General features: G+C 35.4%; 1 protein-coding gene across 1 annotated transcript; it reads right to left on the minus strand.

Moving 5' to 3' along the window:
* Positions 1-345: 345 nt before the first annotated feature.
* LOC127855021 (bicaudal D-related protein homolog) lies at positions 346-23,025 on the minus strand. The gene is made up of 11 exons (XM_052390314.1): positions 21,342-23,025; positions 17,766-17,951; positions 15,366-15,506; positions 8,137-8,283; positions 6,456-6,641; positions 5,509-5,649; positions 3,019-3,213; positions 2,375-2,545; positions 1,653-1,804; positions 1,421-1,541; positions 346-1,267 (listed from the first exon to the last, which is right to left on the minus strand). Exons 1-11 carry the CDS (start codon positions 21,579-21,581, stop codon positions 1,145-1,147), a joined length of 1,803 nt encoding a protein of 600 aa, XP_052246274.1. The 5' UTR covers positions 21,582-23,025; the 3' UTR covers positions 346-1,144.
* Between the last annotated feature and the right edge of the window lie 2,194 nt (positions 23,026-25,219).

Here is a 25,219-nt window from a genome sequence, read left to right on the forward strand (position 1 = left end):
CAAATGCATCGTTGAGAATGTAACTCATTGTTATTTCGAAACAGTGTGTACCAGAGTGTATTAAAATAAGCAATTTTGAAGCCTACCATGCGTAAACGTTTATGTTATTTCAGTGATGAATCAATATTATTCGATTGACAAGGAGTTTAGTCCTTCGGAATTATGTTCATAAGACATATCTGCTAACCATTTAATGTTACAAATGTGAAATTGTATCAACGTTTGTTTGAATGACCGATCTTTGACATTCGATTGTCAACGAGTTTGCCTTCGTGAATTATACGAATCGAGCGCATCTCTATGCAAATATCTTTCGAATTATTATGGCAGACATTGTATAAGACAAACATCTATCCGTGTTTATTTCATTATTACACATATCTGTTGTTATCACAAATAAGTCAAGTCCACAACTGTACATGGGCACATTATTCAATGAACGGAATCCACATTAGAATTAAATATATTTTCAATTCTGATTGGGTAAAACATTCAATAAATATTTATAACTTATTCCAAAAACATACACTTAGAGCATTTAATCAAGCAAAGGTGGCATTTTCGAGAAGAGTTCTTTTTGAAAGTGCAAGGGTAATAATGAACCAACTCACACAATTGAGAAGAACTCCCCAGTTACCACACTACTCGTATAGCAAATGGATAAATAAATGTAAATCTCATTTCGAAACCGAAAACATGAGAATTTAACTAATACTAGTATAATACTATACAACGCAAGAATATGTAAATCACTGAAACAATAACTAGCTTAAACTGGCAAGAATGCATGGGAAAATTGTAAATGTTATACAAGCAGTTTCTAATGGACGTTCATGCCTATGTATTTTTTTAAACACGTTTCAGGTTTAAATAAAAATAATTGGTAGCATTGTAAAAAGACAGCGTACTGTAAACTTATTATAAGCGTGAACTACATGTGTAATGTCCCAATGACAATGCGTTTACAAACGAAACAAAAAGCTCAACAAACAACGTCAAAATGACTGCATCAGCACATTGTTCGCGCACTTTGAGTTATTTATCACGACGAATAACGAAGAACTGTCGACGTAGACACCGAACAATGGAGTGATGAAAGAAGCGAACACAATTTCAGCAAGTATAACTTAACAAAAAAACATTCCTAAGTCACATTATCAGTCGATTTCGCGTTCGCTTCCGTTGATATTGTATTTGCTGCGGATTGTGACGTCACAGACTTGGCAGGTATTTCCACTTTCACCCCAAGTAAATTTGCCATATCCGACTGAAAACAAAAAATGTGGTATAGGTGCGAGTAATTCCGTTTGGTTAAAACCTAATTCGTTACATGTTCTATTTTTATAAATGGTAATACAGATATTGCGCTTAGTTCTCTTAGTTTTCACTAATATATGGGCGATAACTTTTTCTGTAGTACCTGCCACTGGTCCAAGAGTTGTGACACTTTGTTCTTCTGGTGAATGGCTTCCATGAGCTGATGATTGAGGACTATCACTTCATATTTCGTCTGCTGCAGGTCTTTTTCCATTGAATATCGCCTGCAACCCCATCAGTTAAATACGTTTCATACGGATGATACGGAAAATGTTTCAAAACCCATACATCACACAGATCGAAGAATTCCGATGCGATAAATAATTGTATCTAACCTTTCAATGGCGGCGTCCCTCTCCCTTCGCGCGTGTCGGAGCAGTGCCATGGCGCTGTACATCTGCGGCTTGCCGGAGTCTCCCGCCATCAGCTCCTGCAGACGATCCCTCTGACCGGACAGGATCTTGATGTCCTCGTGCTGGGAGGACACCTACACGGTGCAGACGATACAAATATGGGTACGAATGTGGCAATTATGGAAATATAAACATGTGTTTATGAAGCGAGAGGTGATTTTGGGTCGCAATGCTGGAAGGTAAGGTACTAATAAATAATACTACCAAATATAGTGCAAGTTCATCTGCCTATAAACATAAAACAACACGATAAGCGTATTTAAAATGTCGCCATGATTTGGAACGATTTCTATATGGGATTAAGAACAACGGAGGTGTATTTGAGACAAGTCTAGAACTAAGACTTTAAATGAATGAACAAGATAATTGAGAAGATACAAATGTAAGCGTGTAAATGCTATTAAATGAGTTTTTAATTACCAAAGACAAACAAGTTCCTATTAATATTAAATATTTTTGAATTTGAAATAACAAGCCACAGCAAACGACAAACCTTACTGACAATGACATATCTTAATCCAAAACTAATGGACGCGGACTTCTTGCATCACGCAAACGCCAAATCATTTCAGAAAACATATAACTGTTTGACTGATAATCATTACAGGACATATTGAAATTGAAACTTGACGACTAAATCGCACCTGTCGTGACAATTCATTGATTTTAAAGTTTTTCTGTTGCAGATGAATGTCTCGGATGTTAACTTGTTCCCGAATGTTGTTCAGGCTTGTCTGGCAGCTTGCCAAGTCCTGCTCCAGTTCGGTAACGCGCGTATGGAGACGCTGCATTTCGCCTAGGTGACTTGTTTGGGTCTGAAAGGCAAGAATGATTGATGTTCAGCTTCCTCCGTAGTAGCTGACACAAATTAAAAGAACTGCGGTTGTATAATCAATTATTTATTGTACGTCATAATAATGGCGGAACGAATATAATGACAGGATATAACAAAAGGCAAGGCTCTTTAGTGATCATCCATACTTTTGAGTTAAATGATAGTGATATTGATTGTTTGTATCTTGTTAGCCGTTTGATTAATTTATTCAAACATTTCTTAGTAATGAAAATATTTTTTTGAAAACAACAGATTCATAGCATTTTATGATTCTGCCATATTATAACTTCGGTTATCCATAATCCATACAGATACATAAAATCAACCAAATTAAAACTCAATACTGTAAATCTAATTCTATTGATCCTTATACAATTTCCTATTCCAATGTGTAATCGCACATGTTCGCGTGCATGCATCATAAAGTTCACGATACGCAACCCTATCGCGTACCTGGTTGGTCTGTTCTATCGCGCTGTGTACGGTATCCCGTAGCTCACTGACCACGTCCAACAGACTACCGGTCTCCGAGCCGCTGTCCTCAGTTTGATCCTCGTCTGCGTGCTCTATCCGGTCACCCATGTGTAATCGGATGTCCTGACACAGCTTCCGTAAATGGCGGTAGGCGCTAAGTATTTCATCCTCCATCTGAAAAAAACAACATGCCAATGAACGTTCACAACAATTGCGACCCAAACCGGACTTTGCTATATTGGATTTTAAAAGTAACCTCACTTTTGCCATACTCATGTATTAGTACAATAATCCATGGAGTAAAATACACGTGTCTATAAGGTGTCTATATTCTTATACTCATGCGTATTCAGAAAAACATTAGATTTCGTTGTCGGGCATATTGGGTGATTGTCATGGTTTCAACTATATATTTTCTACTTTTAAACGGGTATTCTAACGAAACACAGACATAACTTTTGGTTCTGCAATTATATCGAGTATACGTGTCGATTTCGGCTAAGTTCTACGAGTAACTTAATCCAGTATTGTCGAAATGTCAATATCGGAGCATAATTTACTAATTTAGTATAACTACCAATTTGTAAAACATGTACTGAATTATACTTAGAAACGTATCATATGTAAAATAAATTATTTGCAGATTAAAATTCAGGTGAGAAACAATACACAATGACTTAAAATACTTATACCGATGGATCATGTTGCTCGGTCGCCATTGGCATTTTGTTAATAATATCTGAAGCGGAAAGTTTTCTGATGGACATATAAATAATAAAAAAAAACAGAGTTAAAACACCTCTTTATTTCCAAGCTCGCTTTCATTAAATTGAGAAACTCTTCTTTGTTTTGTCTCCGATCCGATTGTGAACCTCTTTCGACCTCATGTAAATGCATATGGATGTAATACGTTTGAGAATTGCGCAGAAAGGCGATATAAGTCATACCTTTGGCCTCATCAAAATTTAATGTCGATCGTTTTTTATTAACAAAAACAATTTACGTGTTGTTGTTTTGTTAATTTATTTCTTTATCAGTTTGATTTGAATTGTGATATGCTATGATTTTGTCTGACCGTTCCAATGCGTTGACCACATGTGTGTTCATTGATGTTTAGTGTCGTCATGGTTTTTTCCTCTCCCTAAATGTTTTGCAAAAGGTATCGCCCAACTGTTTATATTTGCAGTCATCGTCGGTCAAATATGTAGTCAAGAGTGTTAAATATGCCTCAAAGACAAATGTAACAAATGGTGAAACAAAATGTTATTTCAAACAAAGTGTTATCACAAATATACACTATGATAGACCGCTGGCAATGTGTAATGTCAAAATATTAAAAATTTCGCGGAGTTATTCCCTTGACGAAAGTTACTGTATAGGTCAGTAAAATGCGGACTGGTATGGACTATGGACTGTGGACAATTTAAAGCTTCAATAATATAACCATCGATTATTGTTATTTGAAATATTACAGATTCTGTAAAATAATAGCCTTGTTTTGAAAATACACGCATAATTTAGACAAATGCACATTAAAATGACTATTGTTCTCACATTTCAGTAATGTTTAAATTGAACTGTGTTTAATTGTTATAAATTAAAACGTATGTTTGTTTATGTTTCGCTGGTAACCCGATTACTGTTAGTTATACCGGAGTCTTCAAACCTTTATGTGATAAAAAGCACACGTTTACTAAAGTATTTTCGGGGATAATCGCCAAGACAGGCACGGCAAAATGTAAATAAAAAATCCAAAGGCTGGCAGCAGTGCCGGATTAGCACCCTGGAGGCCCATAGGCAGTACAACTTTTTAGGCCCACGCCCTAGGCCCAGTGCCTACCAGAACGCCGGTGCCCAGTCGATTTAACTCGTGTAAAGTAGCCCACTAGTGCCAAGGCTGGGAAAATGTGACAATGGCCTTGTATAAAATGTCATTTTAATACCTAAATGCCAATTTTACATCTTAATAATTAGATTAAGCATTTCAGAAAAAAAGCACTGTGCAATGTATATTTACGTCTTGAATTTTTCTTCGAGATCTCATGGTTCCCCTTAAAGTCGCGGGGACCAGGCAGTTGCCTACTTTGCCTTATGGGTAATCCGGGACTGGCTGGCAGTTTTTTTCTTCAAAAGTTCTTTCCCTCTTTTTAGAATGCCAGTATTGCCAATAGCGATTTATTTATATTTTGAGAAAGGCAAAACAGTTCATGAATACAATTAAACAACAACTTTCTGAAACTATACAGATTCAGCATTTGATAATGCCAAATATGTCTTGAGTAGCCAGACTTACAGAACTTAATGAGAATTAAAGCAGTTGATATTGTACATAAACATCGTTTGGTTTGGTTTTAATAAAAGCATAAGTTATAAACGAATGACCACGTCTTTAAACACCAAACTAAACGCAAGAGTACTGTGAAAATGGTTGCCGATGATTCATTATGAAGTAATTATATAAATGATTACATGTTTGTCATTTTGGTAGTCCGATATCTTTTGTTGAAAGTGTTTGTTGTCGTCATATTTCGTTGGTGATGATGACGTCATCAGGAAGTCTTCGTCGTCATCGCATTCGATGGCATCTTCACCGAACATACTGGGAGGATACTACAACACCACGGCAGGTATAATAAGCAGATAGAACTTGCCAAAATAACACATTTTCTGTTGTTTTTGTTTTTTCATCACGCTGATCATGAGAAGGTTGTAAAATGTTGATATGTACGTAATGTCATAACTGATTGATAATTATTGAACATGTAATTTAAGGTGTTCAGAAACAGAGGTTATTTGAACTAAACCAGTCAAATTCACTTTTAATAATAAGTGGTTAGTTGCGATATCAATTTTAAAACCTAACGGTAAAAACGAAAACAACAACATGGAAATATTAAATAAAAATAGTGAACGTAACCATGGTTTTTTATTAGTTGGTCGCGTTAGCGGCCGACTAAATTTACAGAGCATATTTTGCAAATCAGTATGTGCTTAGAAGCCTTAGCTACGGTAAGAACCGCAACTCACTCTGCTAGGGACGATTACCGCTGCCTGTCTGCAGCAGAGGACAAATGATTCTGCTCTAGCAGTGAGTGTATATACCAGCTTGTAAGACGACATTGGCCAGTCTAGTTTTTATCATTGAAATCTGTACATATTGGCTGCTTTCAGGGAAAACGGGGCTTAATGCACATCAAATAAGATTAGCATGTGCACACTGATTAGCCTGTGCAATGCGGACAAGCTAATCAAGGACGACAACAGCGAACAACTTCAGTGCCTTCAGCGCTTTGATTTAACATTCTACGAACATTATAATCCCCATTTCTCTTAACAGATCCAGACGCAATTTCAAAACACCTCCATTAAATATATGAGTCATGTCTATCCATTGTGACATCGTCCTGATGTATTACCTGGCTGATGGGAGAGTCGGTCGTCATGGTAACGTCGTTGTTGCCGGAAAGCTGCGTGAGTTCGTTAAAGAGCGTCATGGAGTGGCCGCTGCTATTAGACGCCTTCTCTGTCAGACTATCGACTTGCGTGAGCAGATGAGAATTCCTCTCGTTCAGATGCCGTATGTCATCTTCTTTTTGTTCAATCTGAAGGTTTGAGTGTATTTGTTATAAAGTTAAATACATCAATTAAGCAGACAATTAAACATGCAAACTAATAAATAAATTTGATCGACTTGCGTGAACTTTCCTCCTATATATACGACTTGCGTTATTTATTTAAACTCTGTTTACGGTAATTTTATTAAATAAGTATCACAAACTGTGCTATCCGATCAATGTTCTTATCTTTCAGTTATTGAACGCATTGTCAATGTTTCTAACTAAACGTGTGGCGTGCACTTAACATAGATATGTGCTTACCTTTCTCATTTGAATGTTTTAAGAAATGCAACTGGCTGAAATCAATTATGAACAATAGCGATTATTCAATTTATCTCTTTTATGGCTTTATATCATTATGTTGATTACTTATAAGCAAACGATAACATGAAACAAATCTAAACAATATATATATTGATTTGTGTTTGCATTTTTTAAATAAAAATGGTCAGTATTAAGATATTCGAAAAATATATTTTTTTAATGTAAAAGCAATTTAACAAAACGAGGCCTGGATACCATATGTTTTCGAATTCAAGGATGATTCAGGAGACTTTTTATAGTAGATTAGAACTACGGTACAGCTAGAAAACAACATCAAAGTCAAGCTTAGAGTAATGACTCAACAACAAATATTGTGGCGCCGTGAAGCCTCATGTGTACCACTTCTTCGACCCCCCACACCCCCACACCCCCCACACCCCGCAACACCCCCCCCCCCACACACCCCTTCCATCTGATCATCATCAACGAAGCAATATCACTATATAAGGTTTAAGTCATCTTATTAGCGGTCTTTGATGTTAATTATCGTGGGATACTCAATAACCCTCGAACACTTGTGTGATATGTGATCAACGGTTTTATCGACTTTTGTTGTAAAACGTTCTTTTCATGTTGGTTAGGAATAAAAATACGGCTCGTATATACTTACATCCCCAGCACTAAAAGAATCATCTCATAGTGCCAATTAGTGGCTTTCTGAAAAATATTGACAGTATACGAGGTATTGTTATTATGTATTACAATGAGGCTTCAGCTTGCTTACAATTCCCAGGATCGATTCAGAGTTAAACAAATTATTAAGCAAAGTGCACAACAGTAAGTGCGTCATCAGTGGACCCGCCGATTTCATTTGTCCAAAAGGACTTTACTCCATAACAGGCCATCTTGCCATTGAACACCTTAAAAACACGAAACTGTTCCACATAAATAACAAACCTATGGCAATAAATAGAACGCGTCAGTTTTGACACCACGATAGTGGTTCACAGACACACCAGCCCATACCTCTTAAACAACTCCACACACAGACAGGCGAGCATGAACACACGCACGCACACACGCGCGCACACAATCACACCACAGACTCATGTTAGTTCATTAAAACCTCATGCGATGTCTTATAATACCAGATGAACCGGCGCAAATGATAAGGTGTTCATACTCCATAGTTAAAGTGGCTATCTCCTACTCTCACCTGCGTCTCAAGCTCGCGTTTTCGCTTCTCCAGGACCATGACCTTTTCCTGCGTCTCTTCAAGAGCGCTCATGATGGCGTCCTTGTCCTCTCTAACCTTCGCCAGGTGCCGCTCCAGGTCATTCTTCATCTTGTCAAGAGACACGTTCTGTAAGAACATACAAGGTCGACTGTCAGATAGGTCAGATAATGATTGCCATAGATAATCAGATTACCACAGATCATTTGAGCTAATACTAGGTAAGTGAAGAATATGGATACTTTTATTTAGCGTATGTGTCGTGCAAAATTAACCATCTGTAGTCATCACCGTCTTGGCCTTTTATTTTTCAAACATTTCTTCAAGTTGTTCATTCTGTTATTAGTGCACAGGCTAACAAAGGAAAATTAAAAAATATATATTAAATTGCTTAATTAAAATAAAATCATGGACGTCTTTGACCTTCGATTGACATTGTCACCCCATCAATTCTTTTAATCTGACTCATTTAAGAGTGCACAGACAAGTTAAAACTTAAACGCCAATGTTGTTTCCCTTGTCTCCGTATTATATAACATTGTATACGTCTACTTACCGTGAATGTCTTGATTTATTTATTCCGAAGTTCATTATCGACTTAGTTATTATGATTAAGATGTATTCTTTAATACATTCATACCCTTCTATGCGAATAATACGGTAATTTAGCTAAATGCAAAAGTCTGCTGCAACAATCGCTATACTATGGTAAAAGTTCGGCACATATCTGTTTATAACAGTTAAACAATAGTCTTTACTTTCAGTGGTAATTTAATAAAAAAATTAACTATCCTTAAGATACTCAAAATGATTTTAGTTATCTATGCATCATGTTCAATTACAATCGCAAATTTGAAAACGCTATAAATGAGTCGCGTTCTGATCAAACTGGGCATAATGCCTGTGCGTAAAATGTCGTCCCAGATTAGCCTGTGCAGTCCGCACTGGCTTATCAGGGACGACACTTTCCGCTTTTATGACATTTTTCGTTTAAATGAAGTCTCTTCTTGGCAAAAATCCAATTTAGGCGGAAAGTGTCGTCCCTGATTAGCCTGTGCGGACTGCACAGGCTAATCTCGGACGACACTTTACGCACATGCATTATGCCCAGTTTTCTTAGAACACGACTCAAAGGACTAGTTTGATCCGCAAAGCCATGTTAATTTGATCGTTTGATCGGTCCCATGTGATGTATGGTTCAGAGATGTGGGCTTATCAAGATAACAGTATTGTATGCACGTTTTAACTTAAGTTTTATTATAATTTTATGCTAAAACAAACATTGAATTCGCCATCTTTTCACGTTGGTCACCCGATTGCTTCGATAACGGATGGGACTTCGTTAACAAAGAACAAAAAAGCCAAGTGCGAGAGGTATGTTCCTCGGTCTTTTTCAAATGTTTATCCGAAATATGCGTTTTTTAGAAAATTGGCATAGCGGAGCTATATCCTTTTGTATTGCAAATAAATAATTTCAAGACAGAACGGAATATGTTGGCCCAAAAATAAGAAAATTCCATCGAAAAAATGCATGAACTAGATGATCAGTAAACATTAAGGACGCATGCTGCAGTTTTAATGCAAATTTTGCTTCACGTAGAATTTGATAAGTTTTGGTAGTTAGATAGAACCATCTGTTGTGGATAGAAAAATAAAAATAAAAATCATGGGTCACCGGTGTTGTTCATTTTTAATTCGCACTTGAACAACAAGCATATTTCAGCACAAGAACAATTCACCAATAAGGTAATAACATAAAACTTGAATAAATTAATGAGAAAAGTATTGAAAACAACCTCTATTTCTCAAAAATATGTAATACTGATTTAATTTGACTGCAAATAAAAAATCTTTTTTTAACATTAACCGATTGATTCATGTTTTTTTATCATTTAAAAAAAACAACAGAATTTCACATATGAAAATAAATAAAATGCATCAAAGTTGTTTTATTCTTACATGCCTTTCAGCACCTAGATTTTTTCCAAATTAACCTAAATGTTTAATGAGTTATAACTTAATACAAATATAAAATGAAAACAATAGGTCACCGGGCTCGTTTGTTCACAAATGCAGTTTAACTGCATGTATACAAATATAATTCCAAAACCCAGTGGAAATCATGTATTGCTGTATGCTAATGAAAAATTAGATTTAAATGTAAATGAAAACACAAGTTATGTGTAACAAGATCAATAAAAGTAGTTAAATGCAGCATCCAACTTAAAAAAGATGTTTACAAAACATTTAAAGAGGCATATCGACGGTATTAGTTTTAATTGTTGACATGACTTGACCAATGTTTTTATGTATGCCGATGCAAATGAAGATTTTAACTTAAGTAAAAACACAAATAATGTGTAGAAAGATCAAACAAATATAATTTTATACTGAACCAAACAAAAACAAGATAATTGAATACATTTAAAGGGGCATGCCACTTTTTTTAATTATTGACATGACTTTACCAATTTATTGTTGTATGCAAATGTAGATTTGAATATAATGACAATACAAATTATAAATGATGTATATCGAGATCATTATATTAGGTTAATTAAGTATTCAATTAAAACCAATACGTGTATACAATACATATTAATGGGGCATATCCACGGTATTAATTGTGATTCTTGATATGGCTTCACCAATTCACGGCATATCATTTGTATGAATTAATGCATATAAACGCAGTGCCATATTATTGGAATTGCTAGGAAAATATCTATGAAAAACAGCCAATTTTATCTTAACAGTTCGTGTACGATAAAATATTAAACAAGTATTGCATTTTTAGGAAAACGTTTACATACTACAAACAAGTTCGCATGTGATTAGAGATACTACAGAAGGTAATTATGGCGTATGTAAAGCAAACATTCAACACCTACATGAACTTCGTTATCTATAATGAGTTTCTTTATGTTATAATAATATATTAGTTGTTGATACGCCACAGTAATGTAATAATACTGAAATCAGTATTTTGTTTTTAAATGTACAATGACTCAGATACTTTAAAGTACAACATACATTTTTAGAACGTACGCGGCAGTTTTAATTACTTTGTATTACATATAGCATAATGTTTGATATATCCATCTGTTGCTTATATTAAAATAAAAATCGAGGGTGACGGGTGTTTTGTTATGTTTTATTGAGCTTTGAATTAAACGACTATTTCAACGTGTGGGTTCACCTCGCAAAAATGCCTTAAAAACAAAACTGACGTACGGACGGACAAGGCCAATTCTATATCACTCCGCCTTTAGAGGGGGATATTTACTAAGTCACAAGGCTCGTTTGTTCACAATTACAATTCAAAATACAACTCGCAGTCAAACAATAAATGCTAATTTCCAACGCATCACTACTGAAAATGCACTAAATAAATAAATATCCGATCCTGTTTGGTCAATATAATGCGGGTCATTGTTCTGTCAAATGTTAGAAGAATATATCTTATTGAGAATCCATTATATACTGGGTTTTTCCAGGCTGTTGTTTTCCCATTCCAGAATACGTGCCTTATCAAATTCCCGTATGCTACACGTGATCCCATGTCTTGTCTTAAGTATTTCAGCGTGTCACAAAAAAGGATTTTCTGTATTTAGGTAGAAAAATTTTGATTGCATTGCATTCGTGTAATAAGACGTTATGTGTATATTATAAATGGGTTGCAGGTGCGGTACCGGCGTACGTTCAAATGCACCAATGTGTTTTTTTAATCAATTGCTGACCAAAAATAAACACAATGTTAGTTTTTTTTTCGAATCATTTTGTTCAGAGAAAAAAAACATACTGCGAAAAAAAAACAAGTATATTATACACGTGTGGCAAGGTGCACATACATCGTGGATGCAAATTTTAAATTCATCGGATATTCTATGTAGTAAATTATCTCAAACAACACTACATAAATGTTGATATCTTAAGCCGTTGTTTGAGAAATTAAAGTTTTCCGATTTATTTTTAAGCATAACATGAAACGTACATAACGATTTTGATTATATTTTATATATAACACATATACTTTGATGGCATGTTTTAAATATATGATTATTCAATGACAAATTGCTGAATTTTAAGGAAAGCTATCCGTTTTAAACATATCGTACTTGCGACACAAACATTTTCAGTTATAAGGAAGTATTTACTGTTTTCCGTAGTGAGATTCTTGCTTGTTGTTACAAACAAGTGATAAAAAATAGTTTTTTGTAGTCGCAAGAATGATGGTCGATTCTTACTGTGTTATTTAGAGGCTACAAATTGTTTATCAATCTTCTAAACTTCATAATACTTTATATCTTGGTATCATTCCCTTATTGAATATGCATCCCGCTTTTATCCGAATATCCGAAAAAGCATACACGTATTGCGCAACCGGTGTTACAGTCAAAACAAATAAGCGCAAAACTAATCTGCCGCGTACGTCCTTAAAATAAAATGAAAATACTTGGAAATCGTGTTTCCAATTCCAACTTGTTGAGAAATTACTGTGCTTAAAAATAGACTGAAATATGGAAAGTATATAATGAAAGAAAATAAAGCTGTTTTTATATGTGGTTGGCATGCTGTATAAGACACTTTCATTCCTGATAAAGGATTTTTAGGATAACGGAGGCTGAGATGATCGGTAAAAAAAGTGTGCATGACAATGTGGCATCCGACGCTTTAAACATTAGGATTTCCCCAAATTGGTTAGTAAACTACAAGTTAAACATGTTGTGACATAAATGGACGTATTGATATTTTAATTCGAATATGAAATACGTTCTTGATTTTTTTCTTTGTGTTTTTATTTTGTTGAAAAAAACGTCCTGATTATCCAGTTCTTGCTAATTGCCGATGACTTTTCTCGTCTTTCTAAATAAAATCCACCGTTCTTTCGCGAATTTGTTTACAACACGAATCCGTGTTTGCTAACCATGAACAGAACATAAATGCAGTAAAATCGCCTCTCGCACGTGGCTTGTGTTGTTCTCTGTAATCGAATTGCCATCCGTTATCGAAGTATCCGGATGACTGGCGAGCTTCTATACCATTGGTAGAATTAGTAGCATGTCGAATAAGATTTATCCAAGTCATTAGATATTTTACCCTGGTGCTAAATTGTTCCCGGTAAACAGTATTAAATATGTTATCTATTATACAGAACTTTGTACAACTTGCTTGAAAAGAGGTATTTTAAATTGTACGTGGATATCCATAATAAAAAGCTTATTTTGCATCATTGGTTGTTCAGAACATAAGATTTCACATAATGTACATACTGCTTATTTATTTCTGACCAAACTTAAATCATTCTAACTAGACCAATAATTCAACATTGGTATAGTAATCTTTTTAATCATTGGTTTCCTATTCAAAAGATAAGTTTTTCTCCCATATGTTTTAAATCTCTGTAAATTTTAATGTTTAACCGCAATTTACCTGTTGAAAAAGATTGTTATTTTGAAATTGATCAAAGCAAAAGATTTTTTTACTAGTTACTGAATTTGAATTTCAAGACATATGTGGAGAGTTCAACTTCCAATTCATTTGCAGCCACATTTTTTTTTGCAACCACTTTAAACATGAAAGACGCAAATATTTACGTTTTAATTTTAAGTTAAATTACGTAATAATTTTAACCGCCACCATACGTTAATACAATTAAAAAAACTTATGACAAGTTATAATATATTTTGCGTAAAATTAGCATTATTTGCCAAAGATGTATTACTGAAAATTATTTGAGTCATTTCCCGGTATATTAAACAAAAATATTTTAGAAAAATAATTATGAACAACATTGTTTTATAGCTATATTTATCAAATATATTATTACGTAAGAAATATATGTATGTAAAAATTCCTTTGCTCCCTGGCATTCGATATTCCTTTATCGACCTGGAAAATGCAGTAAGAAAAACAAGGCCAGAGTCATATTCACTGAACATCAACATGTCACAAAACAGGCTTGGTGAATAACAGCAGACAGCCAGATAATCCCGGGAGGCGTCGATGGCATCTGCGTTCAAATATTTATCATTGAGGCGGCGAAATAACACAGTTTTTATTTCAAAATTTATCCTTCCTTAATAGGCCGTTTCCTAGTTTTACAAACGAGTCATGCAGAATTGAGTCTTATGCCATATACGGCTAGCGTAGTTCCAGACAAGACCACAGTCAAGTCATGAGCTTCCCTGTACCCCACCGAGACCATGAAACCATGCGTGACTTTAAAACGGACAACGCAGTGCCTGCCCAGCTTGCGCCGGTGCGGGAAGGCTCTGAGTGCCTTCAACAGGTTTATACCGCCACGTGTACCGTTTCAATGCGATGATCCTAGTTTTAATCATTTAGATGTTCAATGTTATGTTGTTTGCATTGTCTTGTATAAATGCTTTGTTTAGGAAATGACCAAATGAAACACAGGCTGCGTACCGTTACACCGATTTCTCTGCTGATATTGAATATGCAGTTTCATCATTCATATATTTAAAGTTGATTGTAACATAGTCATTATCAATTTGCATCATTAGTATGTTAATAGCTACTTCAAAACATTAAAAATTAAGTTATTCATAATTAACAACGGCTGTAATTGTTGCTGGATTGGTAAATATCTCGTGGAAGAAAGAACAACAAGACTTATTAAAAAATATATTCCTAGTTGTTATATGGTTGCTATGCTAAGTAATTACGAAAACAAAACGCGTATGTTGACTTTCCTTCCGCTCTGTACATGCAGACGACAAATATTTTGAAATGGTATGGAATGTACAAGGTTCATTAATAAACTGAACATCGTCAATGATGCGTTTAATATATATTAGACTACATTTGAAAACAAAATTTCTTATGGAGCGAATTTCTAAAATGCATTTCTGCACAAGAGGAATTCAGTAATAAGATCTAAAAAAAACACACACTATTTTCATAAGGTGTTTTATTTGATCAAGTACTACCCGCATGTCTCCTGTGTAATCATTTCAGTAAAACATGAATAAAAGTATAAAAACCATGAAATTAGTTTGGTCAGTAGCTTGTCTATCTAAAATTACGTTGGTTTCAATTGTAATTACAATTTAGTAAAAAGTCAATATATTTTAACATTTTTCCACATTTCAAGTACTTTAAATTGATTTCCGCAATGAAAATAAGTTTTAGTGTTTTGTTCAATGTACGCAGCCCCGTATATGGTAGACGAACACAGCGCCCCCTACCTGTTCTTGCAAAACCTCGATCTGCGCGGCCTGTTGCGCCACGTGGCCGGCCAGATTGGCTTCTTGTCTGCTCTGGAGGCTGGTGCCCAGCTGCTTCTCCCGGATGTGCGCCTGCTGCAACTCCTCGCTCAGACGTTCGTTCTGAAAGAAGCGGTTGCGAGTGTTAACCCATTTATGCTTAATGGACTCTCCCATCCTTCTAAGTTTGATCAATTTATTTCCAAAATTGGGGATGTCTAGTATAGTTATTTCTATATTTAGAATATTTCTTACAGAAATTTCTTAAAGCAAACAGCGCAGACTTTGATGAGACGCCGCATAATGCCAAGGCATTTTTTCTAGACGCTCTAGGCATAAATGGGTTGATCATGCCTGTGCAACATGCAGTGAAAATGATGTTTCTTCAACAAAATGTATTAAAACAAATACAACAGAACATAATAAGGTGTATTAAGTCATAGAAATTATGATTTTTTCGTTTCAAGGAAGACTTGTCACATAGGGTAAATGATGCACGTGCAACGACATAATGTTCATCAATGTGAGTTTCCGAAAGCCAAGTAAGAAAAACCACGTATCCAAAGCTACCCTTCCCTCGCTCATATCTTACAAATTTAGGGTTTTGTCTTTAAATTAGTGCTTAACCGTACATTGGCATAGACAATAAGATTATCAAGTCATTGGACCACACCACATTCCTGGAAACTCGAAGCAAAATGAAAAGGAAATGTAATTCTGATTAAAATACCGTAGTAGGCTCGTTCGTTCTAAACTAATTACATTCTTGTATTAACGGCGCATGATTGCTTTTGTAATCGACAACATTTAAAAAGTTCTGGTGTACAACGTTTGAATTATACTTGTATATTTTCAATTAAGATGTATCGGTACAAATATTAAAAATATATGTTTAATAAAAAGAGTACTGCATTGTATAAATCATCACTCAAGTGTGACATTAACAATTTGACCGTGTTTTAGAAACTGACGGTTGAATGACGGGTGATAAAATGTCATAAAAGTATTTATAAACCGAACAGATGCCGGAGGTAAAATAAATTATTAATGCAAGTTCACCGAGTTTACGCTACAGCGTGCCAGTGTTGCGGTTGTTATTTGCATATTGTGTATATCATCTAGGCCATTCCTTATTTGCTAAAACTAAACCCCGTTTATCTTCGAGTAATTTTGTTTTAACTACGCTATTTCAACGAAGTGACGGATGTCTTGGGATTATGTGTGATAGCAATTACATTTGACATTTTGATTTTGATTTTTTTTTACATAGTGATAGAGCTGTCGATGTAAAAGTCAGGTTTTAATTACAAACTGGACCTTCAATAGCAGTTTAAATACGAAAGCTATGGTCGAATACGTGATGTTGTTGTAAGGTCTCGAATATTATTTGTACAGTGTCTATTGGTCTTTGATACAATTTGTAAAGTGGACCATTTGCATGCTTTAGTATATAAATCACGATTAATTAGAAAGTACATACACGCGCTTAAGCCTCTGCGAATATGTTACTTAACTCAGCAATCAGAAAGCTGGTACGCATAACTGCGAAAGGATCACGACAACGATATGGACTAGTCGAGGATCTTTTAACTTAACAGTTTTATTTCGTATGTGCGCATTCACTGTTAATACAGTAACTTAGTTAAAAGGATGATGTATGTCTTAATACATCGACACAAATCATATCAGCCACAAACTGCAATGTATCAAGATTTAATACTTTCGATATCGTATGTATAAACTGCCCCCCCCCCACCCCCACCTGAGTATCTCTACTGCATTCCCCTTCTCTAGTATGTCCGGACTTATAGTTCCAACTCTGAAAACCCCCAAACCAGCACCTGCTTTATAGATGTGCAAGAGTCTGTAATAACCAGTTGGCCTCAACGTCCTTCTAAATGTCACCCCTTATATTCGAAGTAAGTTTAATGCCTAACCACCACCTCTCCTCCTCTCTTGTCAGCTTTGTGAGGGTGTGTAATACACACTTTCACACGGCGTTGTAACGATGAACCCCTCAATGGTATTATACTTTGTTATGGTCCTATAAGATGTTAACGGACGACTTATGACCCAGTGATCAGGGAAAAATGTAAAGCGCCTTTGAACGCACATCTCGAGTATGAAAAGGGCGCTATATAAATGTGGTATAAAAAATATATAATTATATACTTGTTCGTCTTCTACTTATGAATCTGTGATCATCTGAGCAACCACCCCTCCCATCCTATGCCTCTTGTATGAATGTATATAACCTTTATCCCTTTTTGATATCTCACCAGCTTTGCGAGGGAACGACCCCAAACCTCACCAATAATATCTTAATATTGTTGTTGGTGTTTTTAGTACAGTAGGTCCCTAAACTCGCTTTTCATTTCTCACCTGCTGCGCGAGGGTCTGTATTCGGCGAGTGTTGTTCTTCTCGTCATGTTGTGCGTCGAGCACGGCTCTCTCGAGCTCGTCACGTGCTTGCGTGACGTCATACTGCAACTCCTTCACAGTCAATTCGTACTCGCCTTGTAGATTCTCGAGTTTCAGGTGAAGTCCGTAGCGTTCTTGTTCCAACTCCTGAAACAAGAAGACGTATATGGTGTTCCTAGGGTTCAAAAGAATGATTACGACCACTTATTTTGAAACAAATGAATGCATTAGCAACTATAATTCCGTATGAGTAGGGCCGACTGTTCATATTGATCCTACGTAAACTGAAAAAAACCTACTGCAGCTAATTTAATTGAGTCGTGTTCTGAGAAAACTGGGCTTAATGCAGGTGCGTAAAGTGTCGTCCCAGATTAGCATGTGCAGTCCGCACAGGCTTATCAGGGACGACACTCTCCGCTAAAGCTTGATTTTCGGTAAGGAGGGGCTTCCTTGAAGCTAAAATTACCATAAAAGCGGGAAGTGTCGTCCCTGATTAGCCTGTGCGGACTGCAAAGGCTAATCTGGGACGACACTTTACGCACATGCATTTTGCCCAGTTTTCTCAGAACACGACTCAATTAAGCTTTGTATGAGTATATAAATGGGTTTTATATCTGGAATATTCCCGTTAAATGAGTTTTTTATTGGACAAAAAGTGTGGTTCCGATTGTTACGGAAACTATTCAACAATAATATATGGATCATGCGATTACTAAAGATTACTAATGTTAGGTCTTTTTAAGTTGGTATGTGGATACAGGGCAAAATGACGAATATGCACATTATTTATTGTTTTTTAACAAAGTGTGTGGTTGACATTGTTACAGATGCTATTGTTTCGAAAACAATTGGAAAAATATCATCGGGATCTGCAATTATTAAAGAAAAATAAAAAGATAGTTTGATTAATCTGTTTATGAGGATATGTGGGGAATATGCGTATTGGTTCGGTTTAGTACGTCTGTCTGTATGACCGTCTGTTCGTAAAAAAATTATTGATCCTGTGATAACTCAAAAAGTCTATGTAATTGAAACTCAGCGTGTGGACAGAGAGCAAAGATGGGAAATATGCTCGTTATTGCATTTTGTTTTCGTCAATTTGTCCGTCTGTCTGCTTGTCTGTCCGAGAAATCATGATCCTGCGATGACTGAATAAATATATAAAATTCAGGTGTTGACTGTTGCTTTTTTTGTCATACACAATTTTTTCTTGAAATATTTTCAGAAATAAGTATTAACTACAATATTGAATCTGCACCAACTAAACAAGTACTCTTGCTAGGTTTATGAAACTCAGTATGTAGATATATGGTGAAAATGCACGTTTTTGCCATCTTTTTTTCAGACCAGATTTGTGGTTGCTATGGTTACATGAATACTTAATAACTTAAATATGCATACTGAACAACTTACAAGTACTCAAGTTCGGTTAATAAAACGTATCATAACTCCATACAACGCTCACAACATTAATACGGGAGAGGACTTCTGTTTTGTCGGTGACAAAGCTCTTTTTACTGTAATATTGTTTTGTATGAAAAAAATGCGTCTCTGAGTCCATAATATGACTGGATACTTATAAAACACTTATTAGTATGAGGTCATTGTTTTGTCAACAAATCGCCGACCGTTTATAGAGTGTTTCTTGAACTTAAATAACCGTCGGGTTCCAAGCGATTATCACAGGTTGTGTAAGATTATTAGCGGCTTAAGATTGATGTCTGTAACGTTTGACCACTAATCCCATAGAAAGAATAACTCTCCATAACGTTGTGTAAACAAAGCATGGGGCGTGACGCATATGTACCTTGTAATCTCTCCTAAGTTCTCTAATACGACACTCCTTGACGGCAAACCAAACAAAGTCATGTATTAATTAAACAGAGCTAACAGTCGACATGAGCTGATGTAACTGTTGTTACGCGCGTGAACATGCATGTGCAAGAACACACTCGTGCTATACATGCAATTCTTTGTTTTAACATGGCTGTTCGCAATTAAACATGTTGCCGCACAATCCTGATCATTCTTCCAATGTGGAAATTAAAGTGCCATAAAAAGCCATGTTGCAGCTGATCAACATTAACTTTTTACAGGTCGGCAAAGAAATTTCGCTTCCTTCGGCTTGTGCATTCCCTTACGCTATGGATCTATATTGTCTAAATAAAAAGTCCATATTAAAAAGAAATATGAAACACTGTTGTCAAAGCAGTCTTTTCTTATGTGTCCTTAGAAGAAAATAAATCTAATAACATGCGTACATGACAATATGAATGCTTTTCGTTAAGAGAAGATGAGCGAGTATTTACAAACTGTCGTAAGTAGGTTGATTTAAACCACCTGATGCACTGTCACAATGCAATATTGTCAATGTCATAATGTGTCTATAAATCACTGTTCATATGGGGTCAGTCTAACAGAGATGAAAAATAAGTATACATGCTAGGCATACTACGATCAATTACGTGCAAACCGTATGCAAACAAAGCGCATATAATATCCCTTTTCGATACGGTGTATCTTTCAACCGTGTTATGTATTAACGATGTAAACAAGGCACCAATCATGTATGCAGTAGTTAAAAGTGTCTAATAATACCTGATGAAACTACCAGAAAATATAATTGTAAGTAGAAAGTGGTTTGAGCCACAATATTGATTTGAGCCACAATATATATTCTCTAACTGCAATATATAAAGCGAAGAGTCGTTAATCATTTTGCTGAAAGTACAAATTGATAAGACGCACCGGTTATCAATATAGTCATGTATATGCGTTAACTTATTAACTATATAATACCCAAACACTGTATGGACTTTAAGTTTCCCAGTTATAATATATAAATCCTTTTATGACATCTGAAATATAGCTGTACGTAATCTCGTATATCCAAATTTCTTTCCTATAGATCTAACGGGCGATTTATTTTCTCTTTGTTAGGCTATAGCTTTATATGACAGCATATCGCTTGAGAATATAATACGACCATTGATAAACGTACTCCAAGGCTAACACGCATTGATTTCTACACAAACACAAATGAGATAAGAACAAGTCCTATCTTTCATTTGTCAATAGATCATTAAATATTCACAATCACCAATAAATCGATGTGGTAACATTTGCCACGTAACATTTGCGAACCATTTACAATGCACTCACCAAAATGTGGTATATTTTGATTTTATGGCGACGAATAAAGAAATCTACTTGATATTAACTTGATACCACTTGAGGACTAATCGAACGTGTTTCCTCTTCCCGTAGATACAATTTGCATATTAGCAAAACTCTAAAAGCAAGTCGGATAGAAATATAATGATCAAAGTACAGCCTATAATATATATGATCGAGCTATTGACTTAATGCTTGAATAGGTAAAGATAAGACAACAATGTCGATTCGAGTAAAGAATTAACTCACGTGTAAAAAACAGATAACCATTTGAATTTTGCATCACCATCATCATCATCATCATCATCATCATCATCATCATCATCATCATCATCATTATTTAAATATCTGTACAGGTCTCACCTCAATTCTTTGACTGAACTCTTCATTCGCCAGTTCGATTTTCTTCTCTAAGTCGGTGTTCTTCTCAAGCAATGCTTTCCCGAGCTCAGCAGCCAACATGAGGTCCTTCTCTTTCTGGTCGAGTTGAGCTCGTAGGAGGTCAATGTCGTCCACATCCCCGTAGCTGGCTCCTGTGTGGCCCTTGTTGTAGGCAGCCCCTCTGCCGTCCCCAATGTCAAAACCATACACGTCGTCTTCCATCTTTTCCTTTAGTTTTTACAATTTAAATCCGTTTTAAATTGCGTTACTTCAATATCACTTTAAATCCTGTATGAATAATTGCGATAGTGACTTTTCTTCAATGATTGCTCTCAACTTTTTACCCGCCATCGTTGGTCCATTTTGTTGGTGTTTTGTTCCAAAGAGATTCCATTTGTCAACTAAAACATTTCGACTCTTGCGTGTTTTGTTGCCGGATTTTCAAATATCATTCAATAACTGCTTTAAAATCTGCTAATTAAGAAGATTATCTGTCTGATCTTTATGGGGAGACACAAAACGTTCAATTATAGTTTCATTCAAAATTTGTAAGTTTCATTCGACCTATAAATTGTTTAAAACTTTATTTTCTCTATTTAAATCAATTGATCCGTGACTAGTATATATAGTTTGTAATAACACAGCACTAATTTTATATTAATTACAATACTTCATGTAAATCTCAAGTGCTGTATGGTTATCAATAGTGACTATTCAACGTAAAAGAACGTCATATACGGTTATGTGACGTGTAATAACACACTCTGTCAATTTACACATCGATAAATGAGTAAATGATGAAACAAAATGACACTGTTTACAGAAACTACAAACGCATAATACATTTATATACAAAAGTCTCATTAATGCTAAATGCTACATCAATGTAGAATACGTCGTCCTTGTCTATACAATGTCTATAGGTAAACAAAGTTTAAGAGTTACCAAGGAAACTTCCATCCTTAGCATGATAATGTGTAAGCACACGATTTGTACATCCATGAAACTCATATTATTCGTAACACGAATAACAAAATTCAATCCATTAAGTATTCTATTAAATCAACCGATCAACAGGTATAAATAACGTATTTAAAATAAGTTTGTCCCTCTCGTTGTTTACGTATATATGAATATATTAAAATCCGATATCATCTCGTTCATTAAATGAGACACCGCAAATTAAACTATATCGATATATCTGTCCCGCATAACCTATCAATTATAAATCGAGTGTATAGCCGTCAGCTGTTTATAAGTCCAAAAGACTCCATTATAAAGTCCACCTTTGAATTTCGCTGTATTCATTTCTGACGGCTTGTCGATCGTGGTGTGACACACGTTCACACGTTATGGCAATCGTAAAAGACCCGTCAAATAACACACTTAGTCCCAACGGAAATTTAATGGGTGCTCGACATGTTGACGGTGAATGGTCACATATGGAGACAAGTTCTGCAGATAACTATGTGCCTTTTCGTTGAAGATAATAACGAAAACGCATGATTCACAAAGAAGTCGGAAAAAGAATCTCGTTTCTAGCTTTGAATCGGTGATGTTGATGCTCGATATTTCCCAATAATCCACGAATCACCGACAATCCCGTTGTGTCGGTAGACAGCGGTAATGTTATGCTTTTGCGTTTTATCTCTAGCCCTACATGGCAGTTCCCATATTGATCCATTTTCCATTACAAGGTTCACATTTACCTGTGCACTGTGTAACCGGCTCGGATACATCGCTAATGCGACATCCACGACGCAGTTGCGCCGCTTTTAAAGAGAGCATAGCGAAATATGATGAAATATAACGCATAATGATATGGACAAGAAATTTTATCGTATGCACTACCATTTTAGTCCTACCCGAAGACACGGATGCATGATTTGGGTTAAAGGAGGTTTACTTTTTAACCATTTCCAATATTTCAAAAACAGATCTCCAGCATGTAATGGTACCGTGCAATTATCATGAACGCATAAATGAGTATGTTTGTAAAGTAATATTTGATCTTCTATTGCTATTTTACATTCTTCTGATAGTTGCCTGTTTTTTCGCTTTGGTGCAGAAAGCATTAGTAACAAAATGAAGTTCACGGAAGTGAAAAAAGAGACACCTTTTGAATGGGTGGTGGCGATCACCGTTACCAACCCCCATCCGGCCCTCTTAATCGGTTATGAAGTATTTTATTTTACCGTCATGGTTTATGTTTTAAGTAAATCAGGTTGTATAAGTTAAATATATTTAAAGTCGGTTATTTTTAAGGATACAAGTATATGCTAAAAAAATTGATACTTAGTTGTAGCTGTTCAACGACATATATTTACAGTACAGGCACTCGCACCAGTGTAAATTTAATCGCTAATGCACATTTCAATGTTTCTTGGTTTTTAGTTGTTTCGCTTGCGAACAACTAAAGCTAATAGCAAGTTTTGCAAGCCAGATTTGTTAGATACACTCAACCTGATAATTGCCTCATCCGCACCGAGAAAGATTTCGCGGCGCGGTTTCAGTTATTGAACCACAAGCATTTAAAACATGAAACATAATATGAATACCGTGTTAAATGGAATAATTTTGAACGGATCGTATATGGACAAATTAAAAAAAAAAACTTTTTAACTATACGTGTCGCGGAAGAGTAAGTTTATGAATTATTAAAATAGTCCCTTACGTGCTACTCAGTCAAGCGGTATTTTTGCACAGTCCAAATCTGAGGATAACCTAGTTAATAGCGCTTAATGATTTCTGGTAGAACAGCGGGGTGGGGGGTCTCTAAATGAACTATGAAATACACACATACACGTGCGCAGATGAGGCTTTTAGTTCCCAACCTTAATAACAACCGATTGTTTATCAGATCAACGGATTAAAAACGGAAAAATCCAATATTATTTTACTAAGTCATAAATTAATCCTTAATTTAATTGTGTTAAGCAAAAAAAAAAATTAAAAGAAAAATGTATTATTTTTATATTCATATTTCATTTCATTATTGTTTCATAATGATGAGTAAAACGCAGTTCACTAAAAAAAATCGTGACAATCGGAAATTATTTATCCATTTTCGCTAAAACTCAACAGAAATCAACACAACTGTTTGGTTTGATCATTTGCGATATTACTGTGTGTGATATATGATTAAATTATACTTCATTTTTTTGACTCGGTACTAAATCGTCCGGGTAAGACATGATGGACTATCGATAAACGTCGATATCACAATATTGCTTTAAATATGAGAATACAAAAACAACCGAAATAATATAGGGTCATGATAAGACGGAAATCGTTTAATCATCTAACCAGAAATGTTTGCCGTACTCTTCAGTCGGTATGGAAATCGTTCTTGAAAGACTATCGAAATTTGCCAGCTTGCTCTAAATAACACAAGTTCACTTCAATTATCAATCGTAAGTATTGTGCTAAAATGTTTTATTTAAAAATAACAAAGATAGTTTTATAGACCCGCGTCATGCGTAAATGGGTCTTATGTCATATGCGGAGAGCGTAGCTATGGCTAAGCCTGCGCATCTCGCAGTAGGACATGAGATTCCTTATAAGACAATCAAACCTTGCGTGATTTATAGCGGACAGCGAAGCTTCTGACCTGACTGTGCAACTGCGCAGACAAGGCTTTAGCTGCGCATACCGGGGCGCCTTAGGTTCCTTTTTCGCATGATGCGACTCGTCAAGTATGATTTGAATGTGTCGGAAGAAAACTGCATGTTAATCAAATATTTGAATACCATATATTTCGATTGTGAAAAAATAAAATCATAATAAGCAATGTGAGGACACAAATGATGTGATCTCCCGTAGTTTAATTTTTATTCACGAACATTTACGTGTAGTTCGAA

Source organism: Dreissena polymorpha, chromosome 1 (assembly GCF_020536995.1).
Source record: "Dreissena polymorpha isolate Duluth1 chromosome 1, UMN_Dpol_1.0, whole genome shotgun sequence".
NCBI classification, from domain to species: domain Eukaryota; kingdom Metazoa; phylum Mollusca; class Bivalvia; order Myida; family Dreissenidae; genus Dreissena; species Dreissena polymorpha.